At 44.2% G+C, this 14,825-nt stretch overlaps 1 protein-coding gene across 1 annotated transcript in view; it reads right to left on the reverse strand.

The window, feature by feature from the left end:
- The window catches only part of PLAC9 (placenta associated 9), a 127,956-nt gene that overhangs the window by 12,087 nt on the left and 101,044 nt on the right, over positions 1-14,825 (reverse strand). Inside the window, exon 2 of the mRNA XM_069611029.1 lies at positions 2,117-2,214. Coding sequence (XP_069467130.1) covers positions 2,117-2,214 — 98 coding nt within the window. The remainder of the gene's footprint in view (positions 1-2,116; positions 2,215-14,825) is intronic.

Raw genomic sequence — 14,825 nt, forward strand, 5'->3', positions numbered from 1 at the left:
TGTTATACTATTAGACTTTTATGCTGCACGCATCGCCACTGTAGAGGCCTTAAGGAGCTGAGCCTTCGCTGTGTAGAGGGGAATCGTGGACCCGCCCAGGTTGGCAACCGGGCCGTGGTCTGTGGCATGAAACGGAAACGGGGCGAAGGAGAAAAGGAAAAAGGGGGGAAATCCCAACGTGGCGCGAGAGAGGGATGTTGGATGAATGTTTGTATGAAAGGATGGAATTTGGATAAGCGGAGCAGATGTTCATATGCAGATTTAGGGTCTCATCAGGGGTTGGGCGGAGCGGTAAGAATGCGGTGGTAACGCTATTACCGCCGCATTACCCTTCCGCCAAAGTCCCGCGTTTGGGTGGAAAGTATCAGACTTGCCTCCAGCTTTGAGCTGCAGGTCAATCTTGCCACATTCCACCCATTTGCAGCGCTAATAGCGCAGGCGGTAATAGCGCAGATTCTGCCCCATAGACTCTTAACAAAATGGGGAGCAATATCCTTACCACCATTCAGGATCCGGAGCTAATAGCGCCAGACCGGGTTGCGGTAATGCTATTTGCGCTGGCGGTATACCAGCGGATTTACCTCTGGGACACCGGCAAACTTCTGATGAGAGCCTTGGTGATCAATAAAGCACGGTTTAACAGCATTTGTTTTTAAGAAGTCTAAAACGTGGCCTCAGGCTACCGAGGATGGCTCGTATTTTCCTGGCTGAGTGATAACGACCTGTGGATCCCAGTTATTTGCAAGCTGCAGGAAATGTTTCTTCTCTTTGTTATCCCATGAGACCAAAGACCAGTAGAGGCATGTAGGCTGCCATCCTTGCATCTTGCCCTCTGCTTTAATTCATTATTTCACACAATGCTTCATCAGATGGGGTGCAGGCAAAGCCCAGTTTTAGTTAAAGGTTGTATCTTTTCAAAATATTTATCAACTAAAAACTAATTTAACTCTCCTAGGGTCTTACTTGTGTACGTATTTATCAGAATATTTAAAGTATGTCAGAGAAATATATAAAAAAAGAGGTAGGATGAAAAAACAAAATAATTACATTGGGTAGATGACCCCTTTACATTTTAGCAGTGATTTATCTGGAAGATGATGTTCTAACTTGGGTGTTGCTGGATTAATGAATTGGGCAGGAGGAAGTGTGTTCTATACAAAATCAAGCAGTGCCCAAGGGATCCAGAAATATGACAGAGGAAAGAAATTGCTATCTTGAGGACACATTGGACCCTGGTGAAACTTTCCCAAGTGGGCCTTTAAGAAAGTGATCGTTGTTGGTACTGTGGGTCCCGGAAGCGAAACTACTACTGGAACGTATTTGATTTCTGGGCTGGAGATGAAGAGCGATTGTAACTGATATATGCATTCAGCTGGACCCTGTACTTGGATTCCCGGAATCAATGAGAAAAACCTTGAAATTTGGATAGGAGACCTCTCCTCTGATTCCTGTGGGCAGTCACATGCTCAAAGAAAGTGATCCTGAACGTATGGAAGTAAAGCACATTCCTCATTTTGTCTATTAGAAATCCTGCATCTTTGAGGTCAGGAAGCTTCAAGAGTATGAGAGTGAGAAGATTATCTGAATTAAACAGGGCCCTGTGACCTTTGGATCGTTTGGACTGCAACACCCATGATCCCTAGCTAGCAGAGTCAACGGAAAGGGATCATGGAAAATGTAGTCTAACACATCTGGAGAGTCAACAGTTGCTGACTCCTGCAATAACATAACTTGATACCAACAACAAGTGCACACAACTGGACTTTAACCTCTCTGTTTTATAAGATTTGGGAGAGGGTGTTGGTATCGGCAAGTCAGGAGATCAGGAGAAAAGAGAGTGTTTGTGCCACTAGTCTTGGATATTATTAATGGTGTAGGGGCGGGAGGATAGCTCTGTGGCAATCTGCGGGTCTTGGAAGCAAGACCATGCTGAGCAAACACGGGTTCAAATCCTGGATCCGCGCTTGGATAAAACAATTTTTAAAATGTTTTTAAAAAGATAAAAAAAACTGAGCGTGTTATAAATAACCTGCCCTTCCACAATGAAACTAGCGCCTGGATACCTATGGGTTATGTGCGCTGCAAATTAATGCAAATACAATGTGGCACCTATTACCTCCTCAACAGAATCCATACGGCGGTGCAGTGTCCTATGTTCATTACACCAATTGCTTCTCGCCACATTCTCTTGCCGACCAGCGATGGCCTCTGCATCTGTTGGAAGAAATAGTTTGGGTTAGTTGGGTTGTTCCACTTGCCCCGTGCCCTTTTGATCACTTGGCCCCCATTATCAAATAAGCTACAGCTCTTCCTGCAGGATGTGTCCTTTAATTCCAACCTTTCCTCACCTGAATCCCTAACCTACAGTTCTCTCAAGATGGTGGACTTCAAGTTTACTCCCATTAGAAAACAGTCCAGGGAGAGCCTGTAGAGTCACATCTACTTTACGCTCAACTAAAATATGTGCATGCCTTCTCACAATACCTCAATATCAATGCCACGCTCCTCATACGTTACACACGCCACTTGACGTTAACTGGTGATAATTGACTCTTGCTAACTAAGAAATGGTGGCGTGTGTGTGTATGTGGAGAATTGGTAGCTAGTCACTTTTTATGTCTGGCTAGTAGCTTGCGACTTGAAATGTTTACCCCTGCGCCTAATTCATCTTGTCATCTGCATCCTAAGAAGTAGCAGGTACCAGTAGGAAGCTTCTGGATTGCCAAGGCGGGTAATGCAGGTACCTTACTCAGTTTGTACACTTCCGGTAATCTACTGTTCACCTGTGTTAGCAGTAAACTGAGTAATTCATCAGTTTCTGGGAATTGCCTGCCTAAATTAAATGTAACTCTTTGAAGATCAAACAAAATCACATTATTCTACCACCTGAATCTTTAATGGCCTCTAGTGTTCTGCCAGTGCTCTATGGCTTTCTGTTGACCTCCCTGTTTGTTACCTTCACTAGAATCCAACATCGCCTCACCCTCGTGAGGCTGCTCGCATACACTTTGGCCTCTATTAGTGCCCTGCTGAAACCGCATGGCTGAAAGACGGAGGGCACCTTTGATAGGGGAAAGCGACTGCCTGGTGAAAACCCCTCCACCCAGTGGATGGGGAAAAGGTTGCAAGGTCAGCAGCTTTGGACTAGCGGGTTCAGCCCCCATCCTGTCCCAGGATCTGAGGCGGTGGGAATATATAGAAGCTGTACCACAAAGTTCACTCGGGCATTAACAAGTACCGAACTGTCAGTACACCCCTCCTCTGCCCCCCACCCCTCAGAGTGCTCAGGTTCCATTTCCGCAGAGTGACTTCTCAAACCATGCACTTGGAGCTGTGTTTAGATTTTTAAATAATTTCTCTGAATAATGATTGCACTTTTAGCTTTCTGTCCTGTTCTTTTTCTAGACCAATTAGCATGTTTCGGCTTGCAGTCCTTCTTCAGGCGTATCTGGCAGCGGGGAGACTGAGACACCACTGCATGCAGCTCGGAGAAGGTCTCGAGGATGAACTCACTCTGGAGCTCTTTTTTTTAGGAAAATGTAATGGCTCCAGGATCTGGCAAACACCTTGGGAAGCTAACTATTTTAGTGGTGTTTTGCTTGTGGGCAGGCAGGCTGGCCAACCACAAGGTGTTGCTGTGTGGCTATAACCTAGCTGTGGTGCAAGCAGGGTGCACAGACTCTGCATCCAGCTGGGTGGTACTGGCCATTCCCAGACACAGCTGGCCAAGGGGTCCTTACTCTCAACCACAGAAATTCAGGCTATGCACATACGGGGTTCCAAAAATGTTGCTCATGTTTTATCATTCGGAGTGGGTGAGGTTCAGTGCGGACTGCGGATGTGTGGTGGGTCACAGACCCAGTCATTACATCTTGCAAGATGGAGCTTTAGGGCTACAGTGCTTGATTTGTAAATAAATAAGTGCCAGGGCGCAAATATTTTCCAGACCCCGAATGTGTCCGCTTAGTGACCCTGAATGCAGTGCAGAGGCGCAGCAAAGCCAGCGTCATATTGACACTAGCACATATATACATATGAGCGCTAGCATACCTGCTGAACTAGTAAGCGGCACCTGGTCTTCGTGTTCTCCAAAAGCACACATCATTATCGGCCAATCACTCATTAAGAGAGCCGAGCAGCGAGAGCAACCGTTACACAGCAGCACACGTTTGGCCTGAAAATCAAATGCTTACAGTGGAGGGGGTCGCAGGGCTTTAAGTGGGCCGGGGCTGGCTGGGCTGCACCCTGGCCGGCTCTGAAAATTGTGTCTGAGACGGGGCCCTGCCCAGGGATCCCCTGCTAACCCCAGCCCACCCGGCTGCTAGAAGCCAAGGCTTTTTCCCTAAAGCATCAATCTCTCACGTATAAGCAAAACCTTCAGGCTTTATTAAATAAAAGCCTTGCCTTTTCATTGTGTCTCCGTTACCACTGCCAGACACCCCTTTCACTAGAGATGCCAGGGTGTTAAGCTCTGCAACTCTTAATAAATTTGGTGTCTGGCAGGGGGTCGGCAACACCATGAAAAGGCTTTTTCTTTGTAAAGCCTGAAGCTTCAGGTGAGATGGCGATGATCCCTGCATCTCCAGTTAAGGGAGTGCCTGGCAGAGGGTCAGCACTGCAATTAAAAGACGATCCAATACTTACCTCACCTGAATGCTGCCCGTTAGGCGACAGCCACAGCCCCGGCCTTTTTGCAAAATCAAACCGGGGCTCTTACGGGGTTATGGCCTAACAGACAGCATGCAGGTGAGGTGTTGCCGCTTAATTGCGTCACAATTTCCCTGCCAGGCAACGCCCCCCTAAGAGCCCTGGCTCGAGTTTGAAGGCCACTTAAAGCTCTGGGGGTAGATCTACATACTGTGAAATCTCTGCATATGGTGATTGATGTACATCTCATTGTATACAAATCCTGTTGTACATACTTCACTGTAAAAGCACTGTTTTTGCTCCTATTATTTTGTTTCTTTTGACATTGTATTTAACTGTGATTAACAATCGTTTTATTGCTCAATACCAAATCTTCAATATGACTGGCCTCCACAATGGAAATGCATCTCGAAAATTACTTCCTCAGCCAACCTAACCCAAACTTTATGTTTCTTCCACCACAGAGCCTTTGATACCCCGATTTCCTTGTTTAATTGTGGGCTTTCACCTAATGATCTCTCTTGGAATTGTTTGCTAGCCCCAGGCTCGTTCAAGCACATATTCATAGAATGTAAGCATGTTAAACTCTTCTGGATTTCTGTTTGGCATACAATCAAGCTTATTTTTAATACCCAACAAGATTTTTGCTTTGATTTTCTTGTTTTCGGCAGCTCCCTTTTACATTCAGCAACTGCTAATTTTCATACCAAATTACCTTTTGATTTATGTCTCATGGTAGCAATCCAAACCATAACCACCAATTGGAAAAATATGCACTGTATTCATTACAAACATTGGTGGGATAATATATGTAATATTCATAGGTTGGAAAAACACATTGCTTCCTCTCCTGCTCTACTTTATAAACATACATTAAAATGGCAACCTTTTCTTAACTTTTTATCATATGAAGAATAACATTGTTTTCTTTTAATATATATTCCTCTACTCCTTCCCCTCTTTATCTTATTTCCATGTTAAGTCCTGTTATGTCATGTTTTGTTATATGTTCTCTACGTTAGTGTTGTATCATCCCTCCCTCAAAATTGTTTGCTGAATTTTTATTAGATTCATGCATTGTTACATGCTTGGCATAGGTCTGGTTCATTTGCCTAACACTGTTATGAATTCTTTATATATAATCTGGACAATTGCTTTTTATCTATTATTAATGACATTTTGATTGTCCTGCATGTTATTATAATAAAATGTTTTAAACTTAAACAATCGTTTTGGAAATGTGTGCATACTATGTCGTTGATTGTTTATGAAATGTATGTTGGGCAATTTGCCCTTTCAAAGTGTGCTTTGGGGTTTTTCACTAGGTATTAGTGGGCTCATTTTTGGATGTGTATTAGATCCTCTAGCAATGTTCTAACCCTGAGCACCTTTATTTATTTATTTATTTATTTATGTATTTATTTATTGTGCCTTTGTCAGGCGCTTATGCAACAAGCAAATTGTGTTTCAAAGCGCCCACAGGGCAGCAGGGAGGGAACATGGGTTTGAAAAGGAGGATTAAGATGGATCTACTAGGCCTTGTGAGCATTCAGAGCGTGCAAGTGCAGAGAGAGTAGAGGGGAAGAGGGAGTTGGCTGCGGGGTATGTGCTGGAGCTCCCGTGCTCGTGGGTAAGCAGCAGATGCAAGTGCCCAGTGTAGGAAGTGCTAGGGAGCGTTCAGCTGCAATAAGTAGGTAAGTGCAGGCCTACAGTGGCATAGGCCAGTGGGAGCCAAGGCAAGTGCTGTGGGCAAGTGGATTCTGAAGGCGATTGGGTGTGGGAGGCCAGGGCCATGAAGGACACATAAGGGCCCTGGTCACCAATCTCAGCAACTGTGGGATTAGCATATTGCAATGCCAGAAATCATGGGGTCCAAACAGCGCTCTCATTGATAAATAATCAATATGGGACCACCCCCTGGTATTCACTAGTAGGCCTACAGTGCCAACAATGTACTTTAACAATGTAACATGCTTAGGTTTGGGAGTCTGTCTCTAAAAGGAGGTCAAGGCTGCTTGATGACTAGGCAAACAGTGTTTCTTTCTCTATTGCATATTAACAGCCAAGGCACTGTAGTGTCCCTGCTGGTGAGATAGGTGGCAGGGCAGCAAAGTCTGGTCCAGGAGCTGCTAGTGGTGGCAAACCCAATGGGTGGCATGTAAATGAGCTAAGAAAGGTAGGCCACCTCCAACAGGGGGCATCAGCTTTGCTCTCTGGGTCCGTACAGACCAGGCCTGTTTCCAAAGGTAAGGGTCATGCTGCACAGTCCCGAGAGCGGGGAGTCCACAGACCCACTCTTCCAGTGTGGAGCGGGGTCCCCATCCCAAGCATGGCCTCTCAGAAGAAAGCTCGGCAATTGTTCAGGCTGTGAAGCCACCCGAGAGAGAGAGAGAGAGAGAGAGAGAGAGAGACTGCTGGCGGTTAGATGCGTCTGATCCATTGGCAATAGCTTGGCTCCAGAGAGGAGCAGAGAACCCAGACAAAAAAGAGACACAACCAAAGCATTGCACATAGAATAGCTAGGCCACACTCTTGCCACCCTGCTGCCCCTCTTTTGCTCAGATAGGTCTACATTTCCTTCCCCTTTCTGCAGCCCATTGCACCCCAGTCCTCCGACTCAGGTAGAAGGTGGCTTGGTAGGGCAGAGCCTCCCACAAGAGGGAACCAGTGGCCTCCTACACCCACCCCCATCCTCAAAGATAGGGTGTGTTCATTTAGATTGGGTTGCATAAGTGTAATAAATAAAAGTATATATGGAGGTAAAGAAGTTAAAATGAAAGGAATGGAATCCGAAATCCTCCTAAATGAGGTTTTCAAAGGAACAAAAGGTACAGAATAAAACATTTCAAAAATGTAAAGCGGCCATGAAAAAGGTTTTCCTGCTGTACATTGGGGACCTCTACATTTGTCTAGGCCCTCACAGACAAGAATTCCAAAGGTGTGTAGGAATGTCGATGCTTTTGTACTGGTATCAGGTAATAATATCCATATATATATGATCGTCGTATAGAATGTTGCTGGGAAAAGGTTGTGGTGACATTATCTAGGTGGCCATACATATAGGGACAGGGGGAGCAGTGGGATGAGGGGGTGTCCCCCGCTCCCCTTTAAAAAAAGTTCCATGTAATAATGTCCTCTCAAAAAACAACCATTTTTCTGTGATTTTTTTGCATGGCGATATTTTTGAGGGGACATCATTACATGGAATCTTTGTACTGGGATGGAAGTCCGTTTATTTTCAATGTGTTAATATGTGAATCCATCTGTGAGGTTGAGCTGTCCAGGGTGCTTCAACCACTTAAAGGCTCAGTGTCCACGGAACATAGTAAGTGGAGGCATTGGGTGCGGGTTAATCTACATCTGACCAAGATCAGCACCGTGACGGTAACCTGCTGTGGGATGTTTTTACCCGTGCATCCAAGCCCTACCATAACACTGTGCAGTACTGGCATGGAAAACATCATGATGGCCAGAACTCCCCAGAGAGTGCACAGGGAAAACATGAAGAATAGGCTGCCACCCGTTTTTGCCTATGTTGTAAGCACAAGAGGGCCCTGCCTACAACCACCATTGGGCTACACACACAGTAGCCTGAAACCATTGGGAATGGCAATGCTGATTGCCAAAAAGCAATTCAGAACTGTGGGGAATTCATTTTCTTAATCCCAAAAATGGTTGCATTACCAGTACTCACCACTATCAGAAAGCCAGCGTTTTAAAACCACCAGACTTTTGTGTAAAACTGAACAAATAAAACAAAACCAGACCAAGGAAAGACTTGCTAAGAGGTGGATACAATGTAAAACTATATTCTGAAATGACTTGAAGGGAGTAATTATTTAATGTATAGGTAAAAATTGTCAAGTTTGATTTGAATGTAGAAAACTGGGAACAAAAAGTGAAACCTGGCTTAATGAAACTGAATTCTACCTGACAACTAACCCCGACAGGAGTTGAAACTGGATGCTCAGCCACTCTGCCCCTGGCCAAAAGGAGTTAACACCTCTCTGATTAGATTAGGGGTGGAGCAGCTGGGGACTACAGGGAGTTGAACAAAGGCCTGTCCTGGAGTCAGGCAAATGTTATATTGGGGGCGTCGTAAACTAGCTTCTTCTTGGGAGAAACTGGGAGGGGCAGTGCCTCTGCTAGCAGCTGAGCTTGGGGGAAGTTGATAAACCACTTATTCCACCCTGTGATGTGGGAAGCCACACCCCTTTTTGACCAGAGCATAATTTTAAAAAGATAGATAACTCATAGGGCGGACTTGTCAGAATGATATAAGTAATATTATTTTTGTGATTTTTCTGTGAACATTTTATGAGGCGTTAGGACCCTGTGGTGTATTCTGGGGGGTTGCTAGCAGAAAATAGGGTCTCACTCCAAATGTATGCATGTTAAAAATTATCTGGATGAAAAGGGGAGAATTCTGTCATCAGTGGACACGACATCGTACAAAGACAGGGATCGGATGGTTTGGTGCTACAGAAAATATGTTAACTGGACCTATAATATTAGAAAAATGGTACATAGATAAATATGTATTTGGGTCAGAAATAGATTTGTGTGCAATCTGACAAGGGGAGGTTCCTCTGACCATAAAACCTACAGCATCACTGACTCACATTTCCTTCCCCCAATCAAGGGAGAGAGGAGGAATTGGCCAATGACACGTGAGAGGGGCAGGTTTAGTTATGACCAACACACACACACACTTTCCAAAACACACAAAAAGAGACTGCTGGGACAGGTAGAGATTCAATTCCATTTGCTGCGGAGCATGCTGACCGACGACTTAACATCCAGAGATCCAGACTTCAAATCCATCAATCTCCAGAACCTGTAGCAGAAATTAACTCCAGAATTTGTAGCAGAGAGGCCTGAATCGACCAGCTGAATCCTCTTCAGCAGGCATCAAAACTGACCAAACTATTCAACAGCCGGGCGAGCTGTTTGAAGTTTTGCCGAGAATTTTTGCAAGAACCTGTAGCAGTACCCAGAAAGCAGTGTTGCATCCAGAATCCAGAGAGGCTAGACCAGCAGAGCAGAGCTGACCCAGATCGCTGTGAGCAGAACCGGTGCCTGATTGACCCGCCGAGCAGACAGAACCGCAGCCGGACGTGTTGACCAGATCCGTGCCGAGGCCTAGTTCAAATTTATATTGTGAGTACCTAGCAGAACTGTGCAGAACCAATCTCTTAGTTAAAATAATCTAATCCAAACTATTTTAACCTAAGTAGAACTGCCTCCTAGAAATCGTGTCATCTGTAATTTTTAAAGCTGCACAACTGTCACCTGTCAATTCTGCAGCTGCAAGCTGTCACCTGTCATTTTGAGTTTTAGTTTAAATCCGAAAAACTACCTTTATTTAATCGTCCGTATCTCTGGAACCGTTTGGGCTAGGAATGAGATTTAACTTTCCTCTGAAAGCTTAGAATCTAAGCTTTCCAACAAGCCTTATAAACCGACTTGTACTTTTTCCGCAATCACAATTTACGCACTCGCGAAATTTACTGCGATTTGCGATTTTTGCTAAATTTCTCCACTTGTCAAAATAGCAGCTCCATTCTTTCTTTTGTTAAAATCCGTTGCAACTTGGTAATTACTCATAGAGCATTGCTAAAGTGAGCCTGAACTAATACCAACACACATCTCCCACTCACCCTGAATCTCTAGAGGGAATTAAAATCAGTTGGCACATTTTCCCATCCATTGCCATCACATTTAAAAAGCATTTTGGGCCTGTGTTTCAAACTCCTACCCGTTTCCTCTAAGCTTGCTGGTGGGGAACTGAATTTCGTATTGTATTTGATTGCATTCCTGAGAACTGTGTGCTCCTCTTTCCATCTCCTTCCATTTCTTACATTGCATAGAGGAGGGGGGTGAATTGCCAGAGAAAAAGTGATTATCTTATCTTTTGCTAAAATCATATCAAGTATTTCTGTACTGCATTTTATTCCTCATTGCTTTTCCCTTGAAATCATAAAAGTATTTTTGCTACTTTATCCATCCTATACTAACTCCTCATTGATTGTAAAGAAGTGTGCTAGTGCCAGATTACCCATTGTTGATCAACATCATATGTCTAAGTGTACTATCAGATATTAATTTATTATAAAAGGGTGATATATATATATTGTTTAATTTTTCAAATAAACCTTTTAATTTGCAAAACAAACCTACTTCTTGGCTCAGTGGGGTCAGGGGGATTCTAAGAGGGGGGTGTTATACAAGGGTTGTCATCCAGAGTACTGAACTGGATATAAAAATACATCAATAAGGGTTTTCCTCAGCATCCCAGACTAGGCATTGACTTAGCGGTAGTGTTGATTGGATATCGCTTACACCGCGGAGTGGCACGGAATTCAAAAATACTCAGGTAGGCGCGTCCTGTAACCCATCTCCTGTTCCAATAAGCAGGCAGTGCCATGGGTCATTCAAACATGGGTTACAAATAATAACAATTTTCTTTATAAATGATACATTATTTTACATTAATCTGCTTTATGCTGCGCCAAATCACCACTATGATAGTATCAGAGTGCCTAGCCTTGACCTGGAATAGCATAGGGTGCCCACACCAGGGGAGTACAGGCCTTGGTCTGCTTGAGGAGTGAGAAGAGCCAAAGGAATGATAAGAGGATGGGAGAGCAGGAAACGGATGCTACAAACACAGGGAGGAAGGGACACAGCGGGGGAAGAATGCTTTGTTATAGCCTGGTTGTGCGTCGGTTCAGTTTCGTTGAGCGTAGTTACACAAAAGGGAGGAGGTAGATATGTCCTAAAATGTTGTGCTTATTGGGTGGTGTTTTCAAAGCAGATTTGTAGAATTGTAAGTTTGTAGACATTTTTGGATGCACAAGGGGCATGAGAGCGTGTTGGGAAATCCTTGAAGTCTGGTGGCTCATTTGCCTGGGCATCTCTATATATTGTGCCCCAAGTCTAAGGCCAGAATGTTTACCCTGAGCCAAGAGTGGCATAGTCAAAGATAGACGGTGTTTAATAGTGAATGTTGTTGGTAACAGTGGTCGAAGTGAACAGGAGCGGGTGGGAGCGGTGCTCCTATACATTTTTAAATCAAGTTTTACCGTTCCTATACTTTTATTTTAAAAAGAACCCGTTCCGGAATGGTTTTGTTTTAAAATATAAGTGTAGGAAGAAGTTTAAACTTGCACTTTCACTGCAACGTACTGCACGTTTCCTTAAACAGCACAGCATGTGTTTGGGGGCGTGTATTGTGTGTGGGAGGGGGCGTGGTGATGGGGTTTGTGGGGAGTAGGCGAAGGCCAGTAGGGAACATAGTTCCACTACTTCTTTTTCTACACTTCGACCACTGGTAACAGAAGCTAAGGGATTTGAGTGGTCAAACAACGGTAACATTCAGAAAAACATGGCACCTTGATTTGAAAAAGGTTATTAATAAGAGTTTGTTGTGTTTCATGACCTTCTAGACCTATTTCAGTTCCTGGTGTGACAGGGTGGTGACTTAGTGGAGAGTAGGATGTTAGAGTTTGGTAACACAATCATCTGTTGTGAGTAAATACCCAGGCTCAGTTAATTATACTGTATGAAAGGCAGAGTTGGAGGGGCCACAAACACTGCAAGTAGGGAGGGTCCTTCTGTTTGCAGTGACAGCCTGGTACCCATCTGTTATGTTACTATGCTTTGCACAGTGCTTTATGCTACAATAAAACCACCTAACAGGACTGAGTGGGTGGGGGATCTTTTAATTGGCAAGAAAACAATGTGAACACCTGTGTGCCATCACTCATAGTCCGATCAGACAGCCACCAGCCGAGCAGCCAAAGTGGAGTGAATGGGCATGAAAGAGAAGTGAGTCTGCTCAAAAAACATACTCACATGAAAGAGAAATGGTGATCTGCACAGCTTGTACACCTGGAAACCCCTTCAATAACAACATGTTGGGGAGGCGGGAACAGATTTGCAACTCCTTGAAAAAGTAGTAATCATTAGTTTGGGCTGTTAGGTGGCGCTGAAAGCGCTACCTTTAAGCTGAAACGATTGTCATTGAAATAAGAGCTTCAGACTGGAGATGAGGAGGAGCGCTTGTAATGCTTTAAATTGAGATGACATGTGAGGATGGATACATAGGGCCTCATTACAAGTTTGCCGGTATCCCGCTGTTATTACCAGCGGGATACTGGCAAACTGTAATACCATTTCTGCCACTTGGTCTGCCGGAATTACCGGCAGATTCCAAATGGCGGAAATGCCAGTAAATCCCCATTCCATGTAGTACCAGAGGACTCCGTGGGGGAATTTGCCGGTATTACCAGACATTTTTTTGCCAATAGGGTGGCAGATATACCTCTAGCTCAGAGCTGGAGCTAAATCCACCACCCTACTGGCAAACATGGAGTGTGCCGGTGAGGTAACATTCCAGTATACAGTAATAACGGCACGTTAGTACCACACTGGCACACTCATAATGAGGCCCATAGTCTGTAAGTGTTGTTTGGGTTTGTGCCCACCCATTCCTGCCCGAAACCACACCCCTTTTGCACTCTTTGCATGCATTTGTACTGTGGGCTGAATTTGGCAGCCATTTTTACTTCCAAAATGGCGGCCGATAATATGTAAATGTTTTCAAAAAGTTATTTTACTTGTTTTTGGCTTAGAAAATATATACTGGTGCTTATAAGTTATGTAATGATTATTTATTTTAAATAAAAAATAAACAACTTAACATGAAAAACCAGTATAGATATGTTGAGATAGAAAATGTGATGGCAAATGTCCATTTACTTACTAGTGGGTATCGGTCTACTGTGTCATATGGGATATACTCCAATATATGTAGGAGTCGCCAGTATCCTTATTTCTGAGCAAGCCACCCACCTATATTCTGTTTAGATGTCTTTGTACATGCAATCTTTTGGTATCTCGCAAATCGTATGCATTATCCTCAGTTTCCAAGGCGGCAGTGATCGGAATGCGTTGAGATAGATTAGGTCAGTTAGTGGCAGTAGTCCATTTTGATTTTGTCTTAATCTTTCTTTCGACGACTTCTTGATGTTTCCCCCTTATTGCTGTGCTTGGATGAGGCACGCTCCCATGTTTTGTTCGGGAGCGTTCTCTGTCTGAATACTAGAGCAGAGACTGATGTGTTGAGCAACGATCTTCCCGTCCTCAGAAACCTCTGCCAACTGTTATTTTGAGCTAGCTGGATCGTGGAACAACAGGAGACGAGAGATGTCAAGGGCCCCGATTCATGGAATTATTTGCATGTAAAACGGGGATTTGAGTGCCATTTTGCCCGCACATCCCCATTCGTTAAACAGGGATTTGCGGGCAAAATGGCGGACAAATCCTGGTTTTACACGCAAACAATTCCATGAACCAGGGCCAAAGTGTTTAACATGATCAGATTTGCTTCCGCTTCAGAGTAAGGGATACATTGTTATCCATTTTCGCGATGCGAACATCCTGGAGTTTAAAGTATGCAGTGATTTTTCTTTTCCTTGGCGTTTTGTGAAAGCTGCACGCAGTGTAGATTAAGGGCCTGATTTATTTATTTGCATTTTTAAAGCGCTCACACAGCCCGGTGGCATCGAGGCGCTGTTACAGGAATATGTCTTAGTTGTGTATTTATAACGCCCTTAATAACCAGAGGTTTCTAAGTGCGGACCCGGGGATCGAACCTGTGTTGCTTCGTGTCGTCTTGTTTCCAAGGCGGGCATGTTGCCGCTGAGCTATCCTTGAATTTTTGGCATGGTTCAAAGTGACTTTGCACTGCTCAAAAGTGACTTTACAGTGCTAACACAACAACCCCTGATTCATGATATTTTGGCAGTGCAAATGACTTTGCACAGACTTTGCACTGCAAAAATACACTTTGCACAGTCCCATGAATCAGGGTTGTCTTAGCAGTGCAAAGTCACTTTCAACCGTGCCCAAAATCCCATGAATCAGGCCCTAAAAGCTTCAAAAAAGGAACACGAAGCAGAGTTGTTTTCACTGACAGTGTTAATGTTTCCCTCATGTTTCAAGCAATGTAGATTGATTATACGGCATGATTCTGACAGGGCCGGAAAGAAAAAAAAAACATTGGCAATGCAAACTGTTTGTGCCTTTGTGTAGTATTAGCAAAGGCCCATGCTAGGCACAGCTGTAGTGGTATTAACTGCCCATTGAAGGTAGCAGGTGCAAAATGGTGTGAA

The sequence above is a fragment of the Ambystoma mexicanum genome, chromosome 8, assembly GCF_040938575.1.
Source record: "Ambystoma mexicanum isolate Mex_15411 chromosome 8, UKY_AmexF1_1, whole genome shotgun sequence".
In the NCBI taxonomy this organism is placed as follows: domain Eukaryota; kingdom Metazoa; phylum Chordata; class Amphibia; order Caudata; family Ambystomatidae; genus Ambystoma; species Ambystoma mexicanum.